Genomic DNA, 22,536 nt, shown 5'->3' on the forward strand with positions numbered 1-22,536 from the left:
TTTCTGTACCTTAATGAGTCTAGTAACAATTCATCATCGCAGTCTCATTAGACAAACAACTGCAGTCATAGCTTGTTGGAATATAAATCTCCAGAGGGCCCACAAGAATCACAGTTTACCAAGGCTATGTGAGTGCCTTCCCGGCACTGTTCCGCGATGAGCGGTACGGGGATGGCCAGATGCCAGGACCGGGCTTTTACAAACCCAACAGGAGGAGCAGTGTGGATGTGCAAGCATGCACACACACATGTATGTACACACGTGCACACGCGCACCACACAAGCGGCCTCTTGAGTGTCAGAGGAGCTCAGTGAAGGCTGGAGGAGCTGGGGTCTGAGCTGGACCCTGGGGTCTAAGTCGAGTGGGAGGGTCAGAGCGGAGAGGGCAAGTCTGTCCCTGGGAAGCTCCTGTGATGGTTCCTCCTGGTGACCGATGGCCCCGCCCCCAGGTCCACGAGGTCTGCGTCTGCCAGCACAACACCGCTGGCCCCAACTGTGAGCGCTGCGCTCCCTTCTACAACAACCGGCCCTGGAGACCCGCAGAAGACCAGGACCCCCACGAATGCCAGAGTATGAGCCTGGGGTCGCCCACCTCCCCTGCAACCACTGGCTGGGATGCTGGCCCCTCTGGGCCGTGATGACCTCCTCTGGGACCCGGGGAGAATCTAGTCTTTATTATTAATATTTAAATCTAAACCGAATTGCCCCTGTAACTAAAGCTCTCCTTGCTCTTTGGAGAAGGAGAGGGTTTGTGAGTCGCATCCTCCCAACCCCCAGACCTCAGAGGGACCACGGGTGGGTTCAAGCTTCTGATGCCACACAGCCTTCGTGCTAACCCAGGTCCTCCTTCCGGCCTCTCCAGCGCTTTATCCTGTGTAGGACACACCTGGTCTCCCTGTTGTCATTCTTTCTCTTTCAGATGGGCCCCTGGGGGCAGGGCCCTTCCCTACCTAAATGAGGACGGCCAGGGTCCCAGCCTAGGGAAGGACAGTGGCCCAGCAGGAGGCCTGTGGTGGCAGTGGGGGAGGGCTGGCATGGGGCGTTCAAATGGCTCGCTCTTTGGCCCCACATGGGTATCATTCTGGGACGAGTCTCCACACTGGGAGTCAGGAGGCCCGCATTCTCTGTTTTCCTTTCTTACTGGCTGTATGAACCGAAATTGACAAGCCTCCCTGGGCCTCAGTTTCCCCGTTTCTCAAACCTGGGCATCTTACAGAGTCACTGGGGATGCCAGCGAGTTAGCGTGGCGCGTGCTTTGTGGATGCCAACGATGCAGGTCTAGTGTCAACCCCAGGAATCTCCTTTTTCAGGGTGTGACTGCAACGGACACTCAGAGACATGTCACTTTGACCCAGCCGTGTTTGCCGCCAGCCAGGGGGCACATGGAGGTGTGTGTGACAGCTGCCGGGACCACACTGAGGGCAGGAACTGTGAACGGTGTCAGCTGCACTATTTCCGGAACCGGCGTCCTGGGGCTCCCATTCAGGAGACCTGCATCCGTGAGTAGAGCTCTGGGGACCGCGGGCCTCATCAGTCCATTAATCCCCGCCTGCTCCGGACTCAACAGAGCACATGTCCCTGGGGATGCACATGCCCTCAGGAAGCATGAAGTCTTGGGGGCAATTGTTTTTAACTTGGCGTGCCCTGCTAAGCAAGTCAGCGAACCTCTCTGGACGTCAGTCAGTCGCTCATTATGTAGAACTTATTTTGAGTATGCTGCTGCTTAGGCACTTCAGTCGTGTCTGACTCTTTGAGACCACAGGGACTGCAGCCCGCCAGGCTCCTCTGTCCACGGGATTCTCCAGGCAAGAATACTGGAGTGGGTTGCCAGGCCCTCCTCCAGGGCAATCTTCCCGACCCAGGGAACGAACCCAGATCTCTGTACTGCAGGCAGATTCTTTGTCATCCGAGCCACCAGGGAAGCCCTTTTTGAGCATAGGGAAGAAAAAAGTCAATATCAGATACAGTTCTGCTGTCAGGAAGCAGACAGACAGTTTGGTAGTAGAAACCTAACACACAGGAAAATGAGGCGGCACTTTGCCCGTTTACCTGCCTTTACCGGGTTGTAATGCGGTTTGCTTGTTTTTCTGCTTCCACCAGCATTAAGAACTCCTTCATGGCAGGGATTATTCTTGTATCCTTGGGCCCTAGCACAATGACAGATAAATAACTGATGCTTCAGGAAAGTTTACTGAAGAAGCATAAGTCATCCAGGAGTGACTAAACACATCCACAAGGGTCAGTGGGGCTTCCTGGGTGGCTCAGCGGTAAAGAACCCACCTGCAATGCAGGGGTCCCAAGAGATGCAGGTTCAGTCCCTAGGTCAGGAAGATTCCCTGGAGGAGGGCATGGCAACCCACTCTCATAGTCTTGCCTGGAGAATCTCATGGCCAGAGGAGTCTGGAAAGCTATAAGTTTGCGGAGTTTCAAAGAGTCAGGCACAACTGAAGTGACTTAGCATGCATGCGGCAAGGGCCAGTGAGTTTGTACAGTTTGAATCGAAAGCACTCTGATTCAGGTGGCTTGATCAGGCAAGACTTTCCAGAAGAAGTGAGAGTCTCTGTTTTGAAAGTTGCGAAAGGCACCCAGGTGTTGGGATAAAAGTTGGTTCACTTTCTGTTGATGTTATCTGCTTATGGAGAGAATGAGAAGAGCTTGGGTTGAACTTCTCGTTCCAGCACTACTTGGTGTATGACCTTCAGTATGCTATTGGAATGTCTCCGAGCCTCAGTTTCCTCATCTGTACAATGGGGATAAGCATGGTCAATTCTCAGGGTTGTGATAGGATTACACGAGGCAGCATGCAAGAGTGCCCAGCTCAGGGCTGGCTGCAGAGTGGTTGTTCAGTACATCATGCCCACTGAAACTTTTGTCCTACCTAACACACGCCAAGGACTTCCCTGGTAGCTCAGCTAGCAATGCAGGAGAAGCCACATTGCAATGAATTCCAAAGAATCTGCCTGCAATGCTGGAGACCCCGGTTCGATTCCTAGGTTGGGAAGATCCCCTGGAGAAGGGATAGACTACCCAGTCCAGTATTCTCGTCTGGAGAAGCCCATGGACAGAGGAGCCTCGTGGGCTACAGTCCATGGGGTCCCAAAGAGTCGGATGCGACCGAGCAACTAAGCACAGCGCGGCACACCTGCTTTATTCCTTATAAGAGGCCCTGTGAGCGCGACATAATCACCCCATTTTATAGATGCACAAACTGAGGCACAGGGGGCTGAAATAACTTGACTAAGGTATCAGGTCGTAAGCCAGGAAGTGGGGGGAGGGGCAGGAATTTGAACCAGAGTGTGCTCCTAATGCTCTGCTTTCCCTGTCCGCCCCCCTGGCGCTGCCTTTGTCTTGCAGCCTGTGAGTGCGATCCCGACGGGGCAGTGCCGGGAGCGCCCTGTGACCCAGTGACTGGCCAGTGTGTGTGCAAGGAGCACGTGCAGGGGGAACGCTGTGACCTGTGCAAGCCGGGATTCACGGGGCTCACGTTCTCCAACCCGCAGGGCTGCCACCGTGAGTAGAGGGTCCAAGCCTGCCATGGGGCGGGGTAGGTGGCCCTGGGGCTAGGCCACTGGGTCTGGGGCCGGCCCTGCTCCCCCTGTGCGGCAAGCCAGTTGCTATGCCAGCAGCCTCCAGCATGTGGCACCGCAGGCCTGGCTTGGAAGGAGGGACGGAGCAAGCCCTGCGGAGGGCGTGAGGGTGGCCAAGTGGCCAGGTGCTGGGACTGGTGGGAAAGCGCAGTGGCCTCCTGAGTCAGCCAGGTTTTCTGCAGGAAAGCACCCCGCCTGGTTCTTTTCCCTGATGCACTCCCTCTGGGGGGTGGTGGGGGGCAGATTTGGGTGCCCCCCCAGCTCAGCAGCCCCCCTCCTATGCAGGCTGTGACTGTAGCATCCTGGGCGCCCGGCGGGACATGCCCTGTGACCAGGAGACGGGGCGCTGCGTGTGTCTGCCCCACGTGGTGGGCCCCAAGTGTGACCAGTGTGCCCCCCACCACTGGAAGCTGGCCAGCGGCCGGGGCTGCGAGCCCTGTGCCTGCGACCCGCACAGCTCCCTCGGCCCCCAGTGCAACCAGGTACGCCGCGGGCCGGCCCCCACGCCCCTGGAGAGCCCCCGAACGTCTGTCCCTCCCCGCGGCTCTCAGTCGCTGGCAGGCCCACATACGTGCGCCTACGGGCGGGGCCGTCCTGGGTCTGACCGCGGAGCTTGCGTCCTGCCTGGAGCCCCTGCGGCTGGGGTGCGCCGGGGAGTCCGGCTCGCTGATCGGCTCTCCCCCGCAGTTCACAGGGCAGTGCGCCTGTCGGGAAGGGTTCGGGGGCCTGACCTGCCGCGCCGCAGCCATCCGCCAGTGCCCCGACAGGACCTACGGAGAGGCGGCCGCGGGATGCCGAGGTGCGCTGTCTGAGAGGGGCGCGGGGGGCGGTGCAGACGCCGTGGGGGGTGAGTGCTCGGGTGGGCTTGTGCTGGGGGGCATGCAGGTCTGTGCAGTCTGGCCCACGGGGGCTGGGCCCTGGCAGCCCATGAGAGTACTTGCCCCCTGCTAGCCCGTCCCCGTGTCCCCGTGTCCCCGTGTCCCCGTGTCCCGGTGACAGGAGGGCTGCTTTGCGCCTCTCTTCCCTGAGAAAGCATCCCCCAGAGGCCAGCTGTGGGGAAACCCCTTCCTGCCTCTTCACGGATGCAGAAAGGGAGCCCCGCGGGGGTCAGTTTGGCAAGTGGTGGAGAGAGCAGGCAGACCCCAGTCTGTTGCCGGCCCTGTCGCCCCGGGCGGGGTTGCTCCCCCTCTGCGGGCCTCGGCCTCCTCGCCTGGGAAGGGGCACCCTGCCTCGGGTGCTCGCGCCCGGGACGGCGGGAGAGCAAGCGTGCCCACCCCGCCAGAGCGGGTGCGGGTCAGAGGCGCGCGTGCGCTCGGGGAGCGAAGCTCGGGGCCGCGCCTCACGAAGGGGCTGCTGTGAGCCCCGCCGCCCTCGCCGTGGTTCCGCTCTGGCCTCGACGGCCTCGCTCTGAATCCTAAGACCCAGAGGCCAGACGTCCTCCCCAGGGCGCTCCCCGGCAGATGCGCGCCCCCCCGGCCGCTGGCCCCTGACCATCCTTTTCCCCACCCCAGCCTGTGACTGCGACTTCCGGGGCACCGAGGGGCCGGGCTGCGACAAGGCCTCGGGCCGCTGCCTCTGCCGGCCCGGCTTGACGGGGCCGCGCTGCGACCAGTGCCAGCGGGGCTACTGCGACCGCGCCCCGGTGTGCGTGGCCTGCCACCCCTGCTTCCAGACCTACGACGGCGGCCTCCGGGAGCGGGCCCTCCGCCTGGCCGGCCTCCGCAACGCCTCCGCCGCCCTGTGGCCCCAGCCCGGCCTGGAGGACGGCGGCCTGGCCTCCCGGATGCTGGACGCCAAGAGGAAGATGGCACAGATCCAAGCCACCCTCGGCGACGCCTTGGTCACGGAGCAGGAGGTGGCCCAGGTGGCCAACGCCGTCTTCTCCATCAGGTCATTCCCTCTCCCCACCGGGTCGTGGCCGGGAGGAAGAATAATGCCCTGTGGGTACACGGAGGGGCACATACTGCTTACAGCCCTTTACCATCTACCAGGCCTTTTCATAGCGCTTCCCTCATGACTCAGAAAGTAAAGAACCTGCCTGCAATGCAGCAAACCCAGGTTCGATCCCTGGGTTGGGAAGATCCTCTGGAGAAGGGAATGGCAACCCACTCCAGTGTTCTTGCTGGAGAATCCCATGGACAGAGGAGCCCGCAGGGCTAGTCCATGGGGTTGCGAAGAGTCGGATAAGACCGAGCAACTTCTACGCTTCACTTTCAAGCCTTTTCACGGATGCCTCTCTTTTTCACCGTCACCGCAGTCCTGGGAGGTTGGTGGGATGGTGGGTACTACATCGGTCTTGCCAGTGAGGAAACGGGCACAGCTTAGTATCGTGACAGAATCAGGTGGCCCCAGAGGGGCAGAGCAGGCGGCCAGGAGTGCAGGTGCCAGCCCAAGTGCCTGGCACTGCCTGCGGGCGTCAGCTCTGGATGAGTCACCCTGGTGGAGGGCATCCGAGAGGCAGGGCTCTGAAAATAACTTGGTTTGCCTTTGGAACGGGAGCGGTCCCACCCACGGCCCCCTCCTACCAGCAGAGGCCTCTTCTTAGTGAGGTTTGGTACTGAAGTTTTCATAATGAGTTTTGCCTTCCCTGAGCCCTCGCTGACTCGCTGACCATGCTGGAGGAAGGGGGGAGGGGGGCGGGTGCGGGAGACCCAAGCCACCCAAGTGTGCGGTTGGCCTCGGTCTCAGAGTCGAGCAGGGAGCCTGCGGGCATCTGGTGGGCTGGGTGTGCCGGTCTGGAGGGGCCTCCTGAAGGATGGTCCACGTGGAGCAGATCCCGGCTGCAGAGAAGGGGAGGCTGGTGGCAGGGACTAGTTGGGTGGACCTGCAGAGGACCTGGGAGGGAGGAGTCTCTGCAAACTCAGTGACCGTGGGTCAGGGCAGGTAAACCCCTTTGGGCAGAAACAGACTGGTGGGTCAGCAGCTCTGGGAGCCCTGGTGGGGAGAGGAGAGACCCGGGTGCCCGGGGTCCAGGCGTGGGAAGGGGCACCTGCAGGGACCCCAGGAGGAGAGGGTCAGGGAAGCTCCTCATGGAAGCTGGTGTGGGGACGCAGAGGAGAGCTGGGAGCGTCAGGCTCATACCTGTCCAGAAGGGAGAGGTTTTTCTGGATCTGCCTGAAAATAGGGATGGAGGGAGACGGTGCCGGCTTTGGCCTGGCAGAATCCTCTCCCGTCTGCGGCTGCTCCTGATGGCCTCTGTTTCTCCTGACTCGGTTGCTGTTTCTCCGGGGGGATGGCTGGGTCTGGGGAGGCAGCCCCTCTCCTGTATTTTAGTGGCAGCTTCTCCCCCTCCCTTAGGCGGACACTTCAGGGCATGCAGCTGGATTTGCCCCTGGAGGAGACCTTGTCCCTCCCAGGAGACCTGGGGAGCCTGGACAGGAGCTTCAATCGCCTCCTCGTCATGTATCAGAGCAAGAGGGAGCAATTTGAAAAGATAAGCAGTGCTGACCCTTCAGGTGAGTGGGGTGAGGGGGAGCGTGGAGACCCTACGCCGGGCCAGGCTTCGGCTCCCTTCCCGCTGGTCCTCCGCCTCCAGGCCTGGGCGAGGGGGTGTCCAGGGCTGGCTCGATGATCTCTCTTCCCCCCGCTACCCCAGGAGCCTTCCGCATGCTGACTGCAGCCCACCAGCGGTCATCCCAGGCCGCTCAGCAGGTCTCAGACAGCTCCCGCCGGTTGCTGCAGCTCAGGGACACCCGGAGACAGGCGGAGAGGCTGGAGCAGCAGGTGGCGGGGGGACCAGGAGCCGGTGGTCCCCAGCTCGCGGCCCTGAGGCTGCAGATGGCCTCTGTGCCTGATCTGACGCCCACCATCAACCAGGTGACGCCTGTCGCGGAGCCCGACTTTCCCCCTCAGGCCCCCCCGGCCCGGCTTGTCACACACCAACGGCTGCCCCACCATTCCCACGGGGGTTGTGTAGAGCCCACCACCACCCCACCCGTCCTGACCCTCAGCCCCTGTACGGGCTGCTCAGCAGCGAACAAGCCAACCAGTTTCTGGGGGCCTGGTTGCCATGGAGATGTCTGTCGGCTGTTGGCTTCCCAGGTGTGGGATGGGAGTGGTTGTTGCGGAGCCTCGGGGACCGCCTTTGATGCCCCCATCTCTCCACAGCTCTGTGGAGGCTCCAGGGAGATGCCTTGCACCCCAGGGGCCTGCCCCGGGGAGCTCTGTCCCCGAGACAACGGCACGGCCTGTGGCTCCCGCTGCAGAGGCGCCCTCCCCAGGGCAGGTGGGGCCTTGCGGACGGCGGGGCAGGTGGCCGAGCAGCTGCGGGGCTTCGGCGCCCAGCTCCAGCAGACCAGGCAGATGGTAGGTGTGGAGGGGGGCGATGGGCACCCGTAGTGGGGGGAGGCAGAGGGGACAAAGCCTCTGGGCGAGTCAGAGCTCTCATTTGGCAGCCAGGAGGCGCAATCCCAGAGGTGCCAGCTGACTTGCCCCCGTGGCCCCACAGCAAGCAGGGTTTCTCGGGTAACTCTAGTAGTAAAGAACCCGCCTGCCGGTGCAGGAGACACAAGGGACTCGGGTTCAGTCTCTGGGTCGGGAAGATCCCCTGGAGGAGGGCATGGCAGCCCACTCCAGTACTCTGGCCTGGAGAATCCCCATGGACAGAGGAGCCTGGTGGGCTACCGTCCATGGGGTCACGAAAGAATCGGACGTGACCTAAGCAACTTAGCAGGCGGCACGCATCACGGCAAGTGAGAGACGGAGGCCAGTGTTTCTACATCACTTCTTGTGAGGCCACACCAAGCTAGTTACACGTCTCCCAGGTGGATCCTGGGTAGCAGACACCTGCAGACTCCCCCACTGAGAGGCTCGCTCGGGGGCTTCGACCCCCGCTGACCCACAGCCTGTGTCCGCAGATCAGGGCAGCAGAGGAGGCCGCCTCGCAGGTCCAGTCGGACACTCAGCGCCTGGAGACGCAGGTGAGCACCAGCCGCTCCCAGATGGAGGAGGACGTCAGACGCACGCGGCTCCTCATCCGGCAGGTGCGGGACTTCCTCTCAGGTGAGCCGGCCCTCACTCTCCCCTGGGCTGACGTGTCCACGCCTGCTGGCCCCCAGGGCCCCGTTCGCTGTCCCCCGATCCCCCACCCCCCACCTCCCATTCCCGCATCAGCTGCCTCCTCCCCCTGGACCAGTCCCCGTGCTCGCCTGGGTGGCTACTTCCTCTCCCACCTCCTTCCGGCCTGTTCTCCACCCAACAGCCCGAAACATCTTTGAAACGTGTGCAGGTGGGGTGGCATTCCACGCACGCCTAACGTCCTTCACCCACGGCCTCTGTCACCTCCTGGGTGTGTCTATTTGACTCACAAACTGTCCTTGAACAGGCCAGCTGTCGCTAACCTCAGGGGTGCTCTCTCTCTTTCTCTGCCTGGGATGCTGTCTCCAAGGCTACTGATTCTTACCCTCCAGGTCTGGGTGTGCATATGTCCCTCGAGGGGACTTTCCTGATCACTCACTCTGGTTACCAGCACCCCAGCCCCGTCTGGAGCCGGCCCTTTGCTGCTCTGAGCCTGTGGTTGTTGAATTCTTCCATCCCACGAGTGTCTTGCTTGCCTCCGCACTAGACTCTCAACTCCAAGAGGCCAGGGATGGCTGTGTGTCTTGTTCACTGTGTTCCTGGTCAGGCCCAGAAAAAGCGCCCACTGTTGGTTGAATGAGTAAAGGAACCTGAGGCACTCCCGTGCTGCCCTGGGGAGTGGCACAGATCCCAGGACAGGACTCAGGAAATTTGTGGAACTTTGGGCAAGTTCGCTTCTGCCAACCAAGATGAGAGTATTTCACAAGTTTAATCTGGGCATCAAGAAACTGATGTAAAATGTGTTTCGAAAAACGAAAGGTGCCTCAGGAATATGAGCTGTTATTATTAGATTTGTGGTCCCTGCCAGGGTATTTGCTTGGCTGGGAGCCAAGGGCCTGGTGTAACAACAGTATTTCCTCCTGCTGCTATTGGGGTGCCTTGGCTCCAAGAGCCCGGAGCTCCCTCCTGAGTGCACATGGCAAGTTGGAGAGAAGCAGGAGGGATCTGCCTGAGGTGCCCTGAGTGGCCCCAGGCCAGGCTGCAGTCAGCATCCTCTGGAGATCCTCAGAATGGGGACGTGCCACATGCTTGCCGGCCAATGGGGCCTGACAGCGTGGATGAAGGGGGCAGGCCAGAGTTTGGGGCTCGGCCTCCCAGATGAGGAAGCCTTGCCCCCGAGTGAAGCTGAGTAAGGCTGACCCCCCTCCTGCATCGACCCCAGCCAGGGGTGAGGGGGTGGGGAGCCTCTCCTTGGGGTGCTGCCCCGGCTCCTGTGAATGGGCAGGGAGTTGTCAGGCTGTGGGGTGCTTGCTGTCCCCTCAACAGACTGAGTCCTGGGACAGGACGCGGGGCAGAGAGGAGGGGCAGGGCCTCAGCCAGGACGGTTCTTACAGTCTCCAGGGCCGTAGGCTCTTGCGGCCAGGGTCTTACCGCAGGTGGCACACGTGACCGCTGCTGTGGGCATGCAGGGATCACCCAGTGAGGGCGGGACGGTGCAGGGCCAGCGGAAGAGGGAGGGGACCCCGTCTTTCCCAGGTCGTCAACGGAAGTGACAAAAATAATAAATCAGGTGTAGTGAGGTCTTACTAAGTGCCAGGCGCTGTTCTAAAGTGCTTCATGGGTATTACACTATTTAATCCTGACTGCCTACCACTTTGTAGATGAGGACGCCAGACACAGGGAGGTTGAGAAACCTGCCCACGGGCACCCAGCTTGGAGCGGGTGAGGGTAGGGCTCACCTACCTCCAGGGTCCACACTCGAGATCACTGCACTGTGAGATGGAGGCCCCCCACCCCGCCACACACACACACGTGCTTCCTTGTCTTTGCTCATATTCACCTTCTTGCTTCCTCTCCCCTGCCCTGCCTGGCGCCTGGCAAATTCCCGTTCACCCTCTAAGCATCCTCTAGGTATCTCAGTCTCCAGGCAGAGCGGGTTAGCTGCCCCTGCACGGGCCGCTCAGTGATTAGACGCCCCTCCACAGGTGCGACCCTCACACCCCTTGGCCCCATCACCCCGGGTTGTGCTCCCTTGTCCCGCTAGATTCCAAGCTTCACGAGGGCAGGGACCACGTCCAATCTGGTTCGCAGCCTCTGCGCCCCACGTCCTGCTGCTCAGAGCAGTGAAGGTTTGCTGAGCCCACCCTGAGACTCAGAAGCCCACGAAACTGTGTGACTCAGACCAAGCCCTCGGGCGCAGCGGAAGTGATGAGGAACGAAGGAAGGGCAGGTGCTAGGTGGGGGTGTGCTCGCCGTGGGAGGCTTTCTGGGAAGGCATGTCTAAGCTGTGTTTTGAGAGTAAGACTCTGAGTTAGGCGAGCAGCTGATGGTCTCCACTGGGAGGCCCTTGTGAAAGCAGGTGGTTGGGGAAAAGCTCGCTTGATTGAACAGCCGCAGTCATGCCCTGCCTGGGCTCCTGCGGTGTGCTTCTGGCCCCGTAAGAACCCAGTAGCAAAGAGGCATGGTTTCTACCTTCTAGGGCTGTCCTTCCACCTGGCACGGGGAGGGGACTCGGTCTGGGACCTGTGTAGCCACCTGATGAGGAAGCTGTTGATTGCAGAATAAGGCTAGACCCGGGGCCCCCAGAAAAGTTCCAGTCACAGGGCAAACCTTCTGGATAGGTGATGCCCACTTCTTTCCCATGGCAGTACCAGTGGAATCTGTAGAGTGACCATGGGGAAGAAGACACCGCCTCTGTACATCTGATCTTACTCTCTGACCCGGAAGTGGTTTGTGAAATTCCTGATAATTGTTTCCTATCAGCTCCTTTCACAGATCGGGAGACTGAGCTCAGAGAAGCTAGCTAACTTGGCCCCGTTGGCTTGAGTAGGAAAGGGGAAGCCTGGGTCTGGAGCCCCTTCAGCCACTCATTCGCTGTACATAGAGTGCCTCCGAGTGCCAGGCACCATGCTCGGGGCTGGGCTACAGCTGGGGCTGAATGCCAGTCCCTTTCCTCACATTGCTCATATTCTCGTGGGGAGTCAGACGGAAAACCCGACAAACGAATTAACTGTTTGGCGTGTGGGTGGTGATAAACGTTTGGGAGAACGAGAGGGAACGTTGGCAGAGGGCGCTGATTGCCACCCTCGATCGGATGGCTGGGGCCCACCTCCCTCAGAAGCTGACATGTGAGCAAAGTCCTGATGACCTTGACCCGCCTTTACACAAACCAGCACTCTGGCCTGAGGTGGAGGGGGCACGTGGCAGGGGTCTTATTGCCAAGGAAGCAGTTTCCGTTCCTGGCTGGTGTCCCCACCCCAGGGCCGCTTACGTCTGTGCTCCAGGCATTGTTCGGGGCCAGCTGCCTGGCACCGCCTCCTCCTCCCCAGCCTGCAACTTCCTGCGATGCCACATAGTTGCCACAGCTGTGCCAACACCCCTCCTCCTGCGGCAGGGCGCCTGGAAACCCTCAGAGCAGGGTGCCTGGGAGGGGAGGGCGGCAGCTCTGTGGGCAGGCTAGACGGAGATGCCACGGGTGCCGCTGGGCCTGGGGGAGGCCTCTGACCTTGGGGGAATGTGGCTAGGCTCCCCCAGTCCAATGGGCGACTTGTCTTCCAGACTCCGACACCGACACGGCCACCATCCAGGAGGTCAGCGAGGCCGTGCTGGCCCTGTGGCTGCCCACCGACTCGGCCACAGTCCTGCGGAAGATGAACGAGATCCAGGCCATCGCGGCCAGGCTCCCCAATGTGGACCTGGTGCTGTCCCAGACCAAGCAGGACATCGCTCGGGCTCGCAGGCTGCAGGCTGAGGCCGAGCAGGCCAGGTATGGCCTGGTGCCCTGAACTCTCCTCCCAGGACCGGGCTGGGGTTTTGCTCCCCGGCTGTGTTGCTGGAAGCAAGAGAGGAACCTCTGTAAATCAGAGGGATGCTGAGGGCTGGGAGACAGGAGGGGTGCTGACTGTGGTGGCAGATGGTCAAGTGATATCCAGCGTCCAGGTTCAGGTTCACTCAGCATGGCCCTGCTTTCCATACTGGAGACTGTCCCCAAGGGCCTCCTCAGCTCTTGTGGTTGGGGAAGTTCAGTTTAGTTCAGTTGTTCGGTCGTGTCCAACTCTTTGCGACCCCATGGACTGCAGCACACCAGGCCTCCCTGTCCATCACCAACTCCCGGAGTCCACCCAAACCCATGTCCATTGTCAGTGATGTTATCCAATCATCATCTCATCCTCTTTTGTCCCCTTCTCCCGCCTTTCATCTTTCCAGTATCAGGGTCTTTTCCAGTGAGCCAGTTCTTCACATCAGGTGGCCAAAGTATTGTAGTTTCAGCTTCAACATCAGTCCCTCCAATGAACACCCAGGACTGATCTCCTTTAGGATGAACTGGTTGGATCTCCTTGTGGTCCAAAGGACTCTCAAGAGTCTTCTCCAACACCACAGCTCAAAAGCACCAATTCTTCGGCGGTCAGCTTTCTTTATAGTCCAACTCTCACATCCATACATGACCACTGGAAAAACCATAGCCTTGACTAGACAGGCCTTTGTTGGCGAAGTAGTCTCTGCTTTTTAATATGCTTTCTAGGTTGGTCACAACTTTTCTTCCAAGGAATAAGCGTCTTTTAATTTCATAGCTGCAGTTACCATCTGCAGTGATTTTGGAGCCCCTCCCAAATAAAGCCTGTCACTGTTTCCCCATCTATTTGCCATGAAGTGATGGGACCGGATGCCATGATCTTAGTTTTCTGAATGTTGAGCTTTAAACCAGCTTTTTCACTCTCCTCTTTCACTTTCATCAAGTGGTTGGGGAAGAGCCCGCTTTATTAAACTCAGCCATAATCATGGCCTGGGCTCCTGCAGTGCGCTCCGCTGGTCCCCAGAAGAGACATCAGTAAAGAGGCATGGTTTCCATCTTCCGGGAATGTTCTGCCACCTGGCACGGGGAGGGGGTTTGCTGGGGTCCTGGGATGGAAAAACTACCACCGAGTTAGTACTCGGCCTCTTGCCTTGGCTGGAAGGGGTGCCGTCTGGGACTGGCGAGCACCTTCCTTCGCTCTCCACTGAGTGAATTCTCCGCCGTCCCTTGTGCCCGTCTCGCCCAGGAGCCGGGCCCACGCAGTGGAGGGCCAGGTGGAGGACGTCCTGGGGGCCCTGCGGCAGGGCACGCTGGCGCTGCAGGAGGCCCAGGACACCATGCGGGGCACCCGCCGCTCCCTGCGGCTCATCCAGGACAGGGTCGCCGAGGTAGGCGTCACGGCTTCCCCCTACCCACGTGGGGGAGTGGATGTTCAGACCCGGGCGCGAGGCACAGATGGTGTCAGGAAGGGACCTGGCTGGGAGTGAGATGGGCCCTAAAGAAGCAGGGGCTACAAGCCTTGGCCTGGCTTCGAGCTTTTAGTTTTTGGGCCTCGTGGCTGAAGCAGAAGCAGGGGTGGCCTCTGAGCTCTGGCAGGAGCAGGCGGGGCGGTCAGCTGAGCCGGTGAAGGCTGGGAGGCTTGCATGCTGGCGGCAGTTAGGGGATTGGATGGAGGTGATGGTGATGCCGTGATTGGAGGGAGTTTTTGCGGCCCAATGAATTGGAGGAAAGAAGACCGAAGGTCGCTGCCTGTGAGACACACCTCAAGCCCCAGGTCTCTCTTTTTCCACAAAGGTTCAGCAGGTACTAGGACCAGCAAAAAGACTGGCGAGCAGCATGTCGGAGCAGCTGGGGGGCTTCCGAGCGCGGATGGAGGAGCTTGGCCGCCGGGCCAGGCAGCAGCAGGCACAGGCGGCCCAGGCCCAGCAGCTGGCAGAGGAGGCCAGCAAGCAGGCGCTGAGCGCCCAGGAGGTACAGAGAGAGCGGAGAGAGCCCGAGGAAGCCCTGTCAGTGGGGGCAGGAGGGGACTCTGTATGCTTGATAAGGCCACGCTCCAGTCCTGGCCGACTCTGTGCGACCCCATGGGCTGTAGCCCGCCGGGCTCCTCTGTCCATGGACATTCTCCAGGCAAGAACCCTGGAAGGGCTGGCCATGTCCTCCTCCAGGGGATCTTCCTGACCCAGAGGTCGAACCTGTGTCTTATGTCTCTTGCATTGGCAAGCAGGTTTTTTTTTTTTGTTTTTTTTTTACCACTAACATCATCTGGGAAGCCCCCTCAAAGCATTTTAAGTACCAGTTACTCTCAAATGTATCCGGGGTCAGGGGGAGCTTCTGGATTCTTGCACCTTTGGCTGCTTTTGGTGGAGCCACTTTGGGGATGTTGGAAACGGCCAGTCCAGTTCCTCTCCTTTCACAGACGAAGTGGATTTTGTCCAAGCATAACACTCGTCTACAAAGCGGGGCTCTTGACACCCGATCCAGAGCTTATCCTCCATCTGTGGCTTCCCAGCCCAGGCAGGCACTCTTGATTTAGCATAGCCTGAGCCCCATCACTGTCAGAATTAGATCAGAGAGAAGGTCAGAGAGCCATTCTCAATGTCTCCAGGGTACCAGTGGTCCTGATACAATGGCCAAGCTGCCAAGCATGCTGTTAAGTGAGAGCCGTGTATCTGGCTCTGCGCTGGTGGTGAGCTGGGAAGCGACAGGCGCTGCGGGTGGAGGGAAGTACAGAAGTTAAGGTGCAGTTTGTGGCCCAGGGGCTTTTATAGAGCAGACCCACCCCATGGGGGATATTAAAAGGCACCTCATCCCCGTGTCTGGATGTGGGTGATATCAACTCCTTTAGCCAAAGGTCTTTAGGACTTTGGATGATGGTGATGCAGAAATGGTTTTTCCTTTTTTCAGGGATTTGAGAGAGTAAAGCAAAAATATGCTGAGTTGAAGGACCGGTTGGATCAGAGCTCCATGCTGGGAGAACAGGGCAGCCGAATTCTGAGCGTCAAGACGGAGGCGGAGGAACTGTTTGGGGAGACCATGGCGATGATGGACAGGATGAGAGGTGAGACAGTGGTCCAGGGCCTTGGACCGCGGGACATCCCTGAAGGCTGCTGCCAACCCAGGGTTTCTGAGGCCCACTCTTTGGAGCTAGCAATGCTAGGGTAGTGAGAGCAATTGGGATTTCCCGAGCACCTAACAGGAACAAGGCCTAGAATGGGACTGTGAGGAATGTGCTGATGTTCGCAAAACTAGGCCTGCCTTCGAGGAGCTTGCAATCCAGAGGGGGGCATTTTTCCTGTTGGCCATTAGCTTCATGAAACTGTATTTAACCACACAAGGAGGTCTGTGATGAAAGCCTGAATAATAGGCGTTCGAGGGGCTCAGAGGATACATAATGTCAGAGAGAAATGTTCAGTGACGGTAGTGCTCAAAAAAGAAAAAAAAGATCAGATTTGAGATGGAAGGATGAGGCTGTGAGGAAGAGGAGGGGCGTCAGGACAGGGTGGGTAGGGAGGAACTAGAGGATGTGGGCAGGACCAGCCTCCTGGAGGGGAGGGTTGACGAGGACAAAACCGGTGGGAGAGAAGGAGCGTGGAGCCACGTGGCTGGTGCCCACGGCCGACCCGCGCGCCCGGGGGAGGGGGATAGACAGCCCTGGGGGCAGTAGGAAAGCATCCAGCAAGTCATAATGAAAGGAGCTTTCGAAAGCGTTCCGAGGCTCCCCAGAAAGGAGAACAGGGGCCTCCAGGCTCGGTCTCTTAAGATGCGATGACGGGGTCACGGCCCTGGGGTGCCCTGTGAATGCCACGGCCAGAGTTTCTTTGAATTTTGGAGAAAGTGTTTGACAGAAATCTGTGTGGCTAGCCAGACGGACAGAATGGAGAGAGGTGGGCTGGTGAGTCGACAGTGAGTGGATTCGAGGCCGTGGCCAGCCGCACCTGAGGCGGGAGGAGCTGACCCAGGTGGAGGAGCCCAGTCCTGGGTCAGGGCCTGCCGTGACCTTGTCCATCACTTTCTGTGTTAAGACAAAGAATTTGCTAATCAAATCTGAGGATGACAGGTAGCAAACACACCGGATAACAGAACTAGCGTTCTAAGTCTCAGAAGGACTGGCTGAAACTAACAGGATAAAATTTAAGTAAAGAGAAACATTCTCCCTTAATCTGGCATTGTCTGGACTCACAAGTATAGCTCAGGTAAGGCCCGGCTACTCAGGCGGCTAATGTAGCTAGAAACTTTATAACTGGTAAGTGATAAACTCATACAAATTGTTACTCACCTGAAAAAGATCCAGGAATTTTGATATAAGCCGGAAGTGCCTTGCTCCTGACAGAAGAGCTTATAAACGCAAAGCAGCCAAAATAAGGGGAGTAATGGCTCAAGGGTGATATTAAAAATATTTCGTAACTGGTGTGCCCTTCACCTACCTACCAGCCAGAAAATAACTCATTGAAGCAAGCTTTTACCCGCTTGCTGGATTTACCTTTAATTGTGGGGTTATGGGGAAGGTCATGCATAGGGAGCCCCTAGGAACGAGAATGGAGGGAGAGAGCAGCAGCTATTAAAATGTCACTGTTTATTATGGCCTATAGGTCCACATGGGGGCCTACTGGCTGACTGTCAACCTTGTAATAACCGCTAATACACTCCACTGATAGTCTCACCTGGGACGTGGGGTTCAGTGGAGGCCAGTTCATCTCCAGAAGAAATATTGACAAACCAGTGCACATCGGGGATCAGGGCGGGGGTGAGCAGAGTTGGCAAGTAGGGAAGTCCTGGTGATTATATCAGGTGAGGTGTGGAGGAAGGAACTAGGGCGGTTTCCTCTGGGGAAGACAAGGCTCAGATATGTGAAGGACTGCCATGTGGGAGGCATAGCAGATTGAGTCTTAACAACCCAGCAGACAGACCCGGGACCACGGGGTGGAAGCAAGACGTGCTCAGATTCTGGCTTAATGAGAAGACTTTGTAATGAGGACTGCCTGAGGATGGAGCCTCATGAGGCAGTGACCCCCACTGCCGCCCTGCTCTGGCTGAGCCTGGATACCAGCTCCCGTGAATGCCGAGCTGCCTAGGACAACAGGAGGGACAGGCTGGACCAGATCCCTTCACATCCTCCACACATAACCTGGGGGGTGGGACACGGAATGGACCAGTGGGGCAGGACTAGGTGTATCTGGAGTGTCGGGGAGAGAAAATGGGGAGGAATTCAGCCTTCCAGCTCTTTTGCCCTGGCGCTCACCAGGATCGCTGGTGGGATGGCGGCTGACCGGTCCACCGCAGCGAGTGTCTAACCTTGGTGCTTGGGGCCTCCCTCATCAGCCTGGGACCACTCTGCCTAGAGCCGAGGAGAAGTGTAGGGGCAGGGGGACTCTCGGGTCCAGCCCCGGCCTGGTTTCTTTAAAAGTGGGAGAGGGGGCTGGGGAGAGCTGCCTTGGGGGCCAGGCTACTCTCGGGGTGGAGGTGGTTTCTCTGGCAGGGGCAGCTCTGGGTGGGCGGGAGGGGATGAAAGGGTTGGGAGTCCCGGGGCATCTCACCGGCTCCTCTCCCTGCTCCGGCTATTCCCTCGGCCCTCAGACATGGAATCAGAGCTGCTTCGGGGGAGCCAGGCCATCGTGCTCCGCTCGGCGGACCTGACAGGACTAGAGCAGCGCGTGGAACAGATTCGGAACCACATCAACGAGCGCGTGCTCTACTACGCCACCTGCAAGTGATGCGGGACCCGGCCTGCCGCCCCCGCGTCTGCCCTCTCTGCTCCCGGGCCCGGCTGGCTGGCCGTACGTTCCAGCTCCAGGGGACTCTTACGCAGCCTAAAGCACAGCCAGGACCACCCCTGCTGGGGTGCAGCTGAGCCTGGGCCGGTGGGACTGGGGGACGGCGACCGTGGAGGCGGGCCTGCATCACTGTGACCAGCAGCTCTCGAGTGCGGGGTGCTTGGCTGGACAGTGTCTTTGCCCTTCTTTCTCCACTGAGGCTGAAGGCCTGGGCCCACTCAGAGTTGTAACTAAAAACGATGCACAAGGGAAAAGTCCAATAAAAATCTTGGGAAAGGAGCCTGGAGGTCCAAAGATGGGAACTTTTCTGTCTCCCGTGATGTAAAGCTTTCTCACTTGTTTCTGTCTCCGGTCTGGGGTCCCTGCGTGCTCCCCTGCTCAAGCCCAAGGCCTGGTGGTGTATGAAGCACCAGCTGACCCCCTCTGCCCAGTCTAGCTGGCACACCACCCAGACGTGGGGAAACTCCAGGAACTGGTTGAACTCCTTCCTTGAGAGGCCAGAGGAGCCGTTTCCATCTTTGAACAACCATCCAGTTTCTCATTTGTAGATGAAGAAATAGAAACCCAGACACGGGGAGGAAGTTGTTTGAAATCACACAGCTCTGAGAGGCAGAACTAAGACGAGGCTTTGTGTCTCTTGGGATTTTAAAAAGGAGCTGTAAACGGGTGTGCGTGTGCGTGCGTGTTCGTGTCGGCAGATATGCGAATGGCACTGATATTTGTGCGTTAACTGTGGTCTAGGCACCATGCTAGCGTTTCATCTACAGTAACTTATTGGTCGTCACTGATCACAGTAATTATTCAGGGAGTGTGTGCATTATCTCATGCCATGGGTGGCACTGCTGTTCCCATTTGATAGGTGAGGAAACCAAGGCACCAGAGGCTCGGGGACTCCACCAGGGTCACAGATGTGGCCGGCAGGGCCGAGCGGGGCCTCAGAGCCGTGTTCATCTGTTACAGGCATTAGGAGGACGCTGGGGCCGGGCTGTCCGGGTTCCAACGGCGCCTACCTCCACGGGGCTGTTGGAGAGGAAGCTGAGTTGATGTGTGTCGCTCACTTCACGAGGCGCCTGGCCCACCCCCCAGAGCTCCTGCCCTCCCGAGTCCGGCCCGACCTCCAGCTGTCACGCATCTTCCACTCTGCAGGGCCCAGAAGCCCCCGAGCTGCTTCTGACTTAGAGAAGGACCGAAAGAAGCCTCATAGAGAAAAATATGTCCATTTTATTCAGCACAGCACAGAGCAGGAAGCCGGAGGGCCGGAGAACAAGAAAACAGGGCCGGGACAAGAACAGTGTGCCTGATTTTCAGGGAGAGAAAAGAGCAGAAGCAGGATTTGAATGACTGGCTGAAAGGGCAACAGTCAACTTCCAATTTTTACTTAATTGAGTGTGTGTGTGTGTGTGTGTGTGTGTGTGTGTAGGGCATCCAGCCAGGATAAAAAGTGCTTACAGTACCTAGTGGTGGGCTTCTTTCTGTTTCATCTTGGAGGGTGTGGTACTGCTTTTGGACAGGGGTGGAGGCATAGGTGGGTCAGAAGTGCAGAGGGTTGGGAGCCATCCCAGAGTTAGGGAGTTGGGAGGTGGACTCCGAGAGCTCACAGGCAGACGGCGATGCTGCCTGTCACTCATGCAGACGGGCAGGCCCCTCCGTCAAGGAGAGGCAGGAGCGAGTGTGTGCTGAGTGGGGAGGCTGGGTAGCTGCTCCATATGGCTTTGCTCGGAGATGGCAACACAGATGGGCCAGCCCATTAAGCTTTTCACGACGACACAGACCTGGGCATGAGCTGTCTACGCGCCCTGCGCAGAGCCACCCCGGCGGGCGGGCGTGTCGGGGTGGGGGGCACGGAGCAGGCAGGCCCGCGAGGATGCCGCTCCTCCTGCCCGCAGCTTCCTGAAGCTCCACCGCGCCCGGGGCTCACTCCCAGGCCTTCGGGGAGGCTCTGCCTGGGCGGCAGCCGGCTGCTGCGTCCGATCCGGTCTTGGTCTGCTTGCTGTCCCTCCCTCCCGCCTCAGGGTAGACTCCAGGTCTGGGAGGGCGGAGAAGTTGTGTATCTCTCCTGCAGAGGAAAGGGGTTGAGGGTTGGGGTTGGGGGGTGCTGCCGCCTCTAGCACCCCTTGTCCCCCATTGTGGAGACCCCGGGGCAGGGCTGTCCTGTGAGCTCGCAACCTTCCTCCCTCTGGTCCCCTCACCTGAAAATTGTAGTGAGACAGACGCGGGCCCCAGGGATCACATGATGAGACAGACCCCAGTCTGCCCCACCCGGCAGTGGGAGCTGCCGCCGGCTTTCACTGGCACCATCACTTCCGATTTGAAGTTCCTGGAAAGGAAACGTTGCAGCAGGCTGTGGAGTATTTGGGGAAGGAGGAAGGGCTATGCCTGTGGCAGCCACTCAGACCTCCCTTTATGAGGTGCAGAAAGTATAAACCTTTATAGAGAAAACGGATGAGATAACGAAGCCCCCTAGTCCTCCCAAAACACAGTGTCCCTGGAATCTACTGCCCGCCACTCGCATGTATCCACTTTCCTGCAGGCATTTATAGTCCCTGATGCCTCACTAAACTCTGACAGCAACACTGTAAGGCTTCCCTGGTGGTTCAGAAGGCAAAGAATCTGCCTACAATGCAGGGTCCGATCCCTAGGATGGGAAGACTCCCCTGGAGAAGAGAATGGGTACCCACTCTGGTGTTCTGGCCTGGAGAATCCCATGGACAGAGGAACCCGGCAGGCTACTGTCCATGGGGTCGCAAAGAGTCAGACACGACTGAGCAACTTTCATTTTTCCTGTGGGTAGACCAAGCAGATGTGACCCAATCAAACCATTTCACAGACATGTGAGCTAGAGACAGAGGTACAGGCGGACACGTCCAATCAGACCACTTCACAGACACGCGAGCCAGAGACAGAGGTACAGGCGGACACATCCAATCAGACCATTTCACAGACACGCGAGCTAGAGACAGAGGTACAGGCGGACACGTCCAGTCAGACCATTTCACAGACAGGCGAGCTAGAGACAGATACACGCAGACATGTCCAATCAGACCATTTCACAGACACGCGAGCCAGAGACAGACATACAGGCGGACATGTCCAATCAAGCCATTTCACAGACACGCAAGCTAGAGACAGAGGTACAGGCGAACACGTCCAATCAGACCATTTCACAGACACGCGAGCTAGAGACAGATACAGGCAGATATGTTCAATCAGACCATTTCACAGACACGCGAACTAGAGACAGGTACAGGCGGACACGTCCAATCAGACCATTTCACAGACAGGCGAGCTAGAGACAGATACAGGCGGACATGTCCAATCAAACCATTTCACAGACACGCAAGCTAGAGACAGATACAGGCAGATATGTTCAATCAGGCCATTTCACAGACACGCGAACTAGAGACAGGTACAGGCGGACACGTCCAATCAGACCATTTCACAGACACACAAGCTAGAGACAGATACAGACAGACATGTTCAATCAGACCATTTCACAGATGGGCAAGCTAGAGACAGAGGTACAGGCGGACACGTCCAATCAGACCATTTCACAGACACGCGAGCCAGAGACAGATGTAGAGGCAGACACGTCCAATCAAACCACTTCACAGACATGCGAGCTAGAGACAGATACAGGCAGATACGTCCGATCAGACCATTTCACAGACACGCGAGCTAGAGACAGGTACAGGCGGACACGTCTAATCAGACCATTTCACAGACGGGCGAGCCAGAGACAGAGGTACAGGCGGACATGTCCAATCAAGCCATTTCACAGACACGCGAGCTAGAGACAGATACAAGCAGACATGTCCAATCAGATCATTTCACAGACAGGCGAGCCAGAGACAGAGGTACAGGCGGACATGTCCAATCAAGCCATTTCACAGACACGCGAGCTAGAGACAGATACAAGCAGACATGTCCAATCAGATCATTTCACAGACAGGCGAGCCAGAGACAGAGGTACAGGCGGACACGTCCAATCAGACCATTTCACAGACACGTGAGCTAGAGACAGATACAAGCAGACATGTCCAATCAAACCATTTCACAGATATGCAAGCTAGAGACAGAGGTACAGGCGGACACGTCCAATCAGACCATTTCACAGACACGCGAGCTAGAGACAGATACAAGCAGACATGTCCAATCAAACCACTTCACAGATATGCGAGCTAGAGACAGAGGTACAGGCGGACACGTCCAATCAGACCATTTCACAGACACGCGAGCTAGAGACAGATACAAGCAGACATGTCCAATCAAACCACTTCACAGACATGCGAGCTAGAGACAGAGGTACAGGCGGACACGTCCAATCAGACCATTTCACAGACACGCGAGCCAGAGACAGATGTAGAGGCGGA

General features: G+C 58.3%; 2 protein-coding genes across 5 annotated transcripts in view; one reads left to right on the forward strand and one right to left on the reverse strand.

The window, feature by feature from the left end:
- The window catches only part of LAMB3 (laminin subunit beta 3), a 42,183-nt gene extending 23,723 nt beyond the window's left edge, over window positions 1-18,460 (forward strand). For all 4 annotated transcript variants that reach the window (XM_065936285.1, XM_065936287.1, XM_065936286.1 and 1 more), the window contains 15 exons: window positions 449-569; window positions 1,310-1,498; window positions 3,354-3,509; window positions 3,872-4,068; window positions 4,274-4,385; window positions 5,098-5,476; window positions 6,884-7,041; window positions 7,182-7,402; window positions 7,694-7,891; window positions 8,443-8,587; window positions 12,161-12,368; window positions 13,642-13,783; window positions 14,190-14,366; window positions 15,300-15,453; window positions 17,970-18,460. In XM_065936285.1, the coding sequence (XP_065792357.1) occupies window positions 449-569; window positions 1,310-1,498; window positions 3,354-3,509; window positions 3,872-4,068; window positions 4,274-4,385; window positions 5,098-5,476; window positions 6,884-7,041; window positions 7,182-7,402; window positions 7,694-7,891; window positions 8,443-8,587; window positions 12,161-12,368; window positions 13,642-13,783; window positions 14,190-14,366; window positions 15,300-15,453; window positions 17,970-18,106 (2,694 nt within the window). In that variant the 3' untranslated portion in view covers window positions 18,107-18,460. The remainder of the gene's footprint in view (window positions 1-448; window positions 570-1,309; window positions 1,499-3,353; window positions 3,510-3,871; window positions 4,069-4,273; window positions 4,386-5,097; window positions 5,477-6,883; window positions 7,042-7,181; window positions 7,403-7,693; window positions 7,892-8,442; window positions 8,588-12,160; window positions 12,369-13,641; window positions 13,784-14,189; window positions 14,367-15,299; window positions 15,454-17,969) is intronic.
- A 1,932-nt stretch (window positions 18,461-20,392) lies between these two features.
- Window positions 20,393-22,536, reverse strand: part of CAMK1G (calcium/calmodulin dependent protein kinase IG) — a 34,360-nt gene continuing 32,216 nt past the window's right edge. The window contains exon 12 of the mRNA XM_065937240.1: window positions 20,393-20,483. Coding sequence (XP_065793312.1) covers window positions 20,393-20,483 — 91 coding nt within the window. The remainder of the gene's footprint in view (window positions 20,484-22,536) is intronic.

Source organism: Muntiacus reevesi, chromosome 5 (assembly GCF_963930625.1).
Source record: "Muntiacus reevesi chromosome 5, mMunRee1.1, whole genome shotgun sequence".
NCBI classification, from domain to species: Eukaryota; Metazoa; Chordata; class Mammalia; order Artiodactyla; family Cervidae; genus Muntiacus; species Muntiacus reevesi.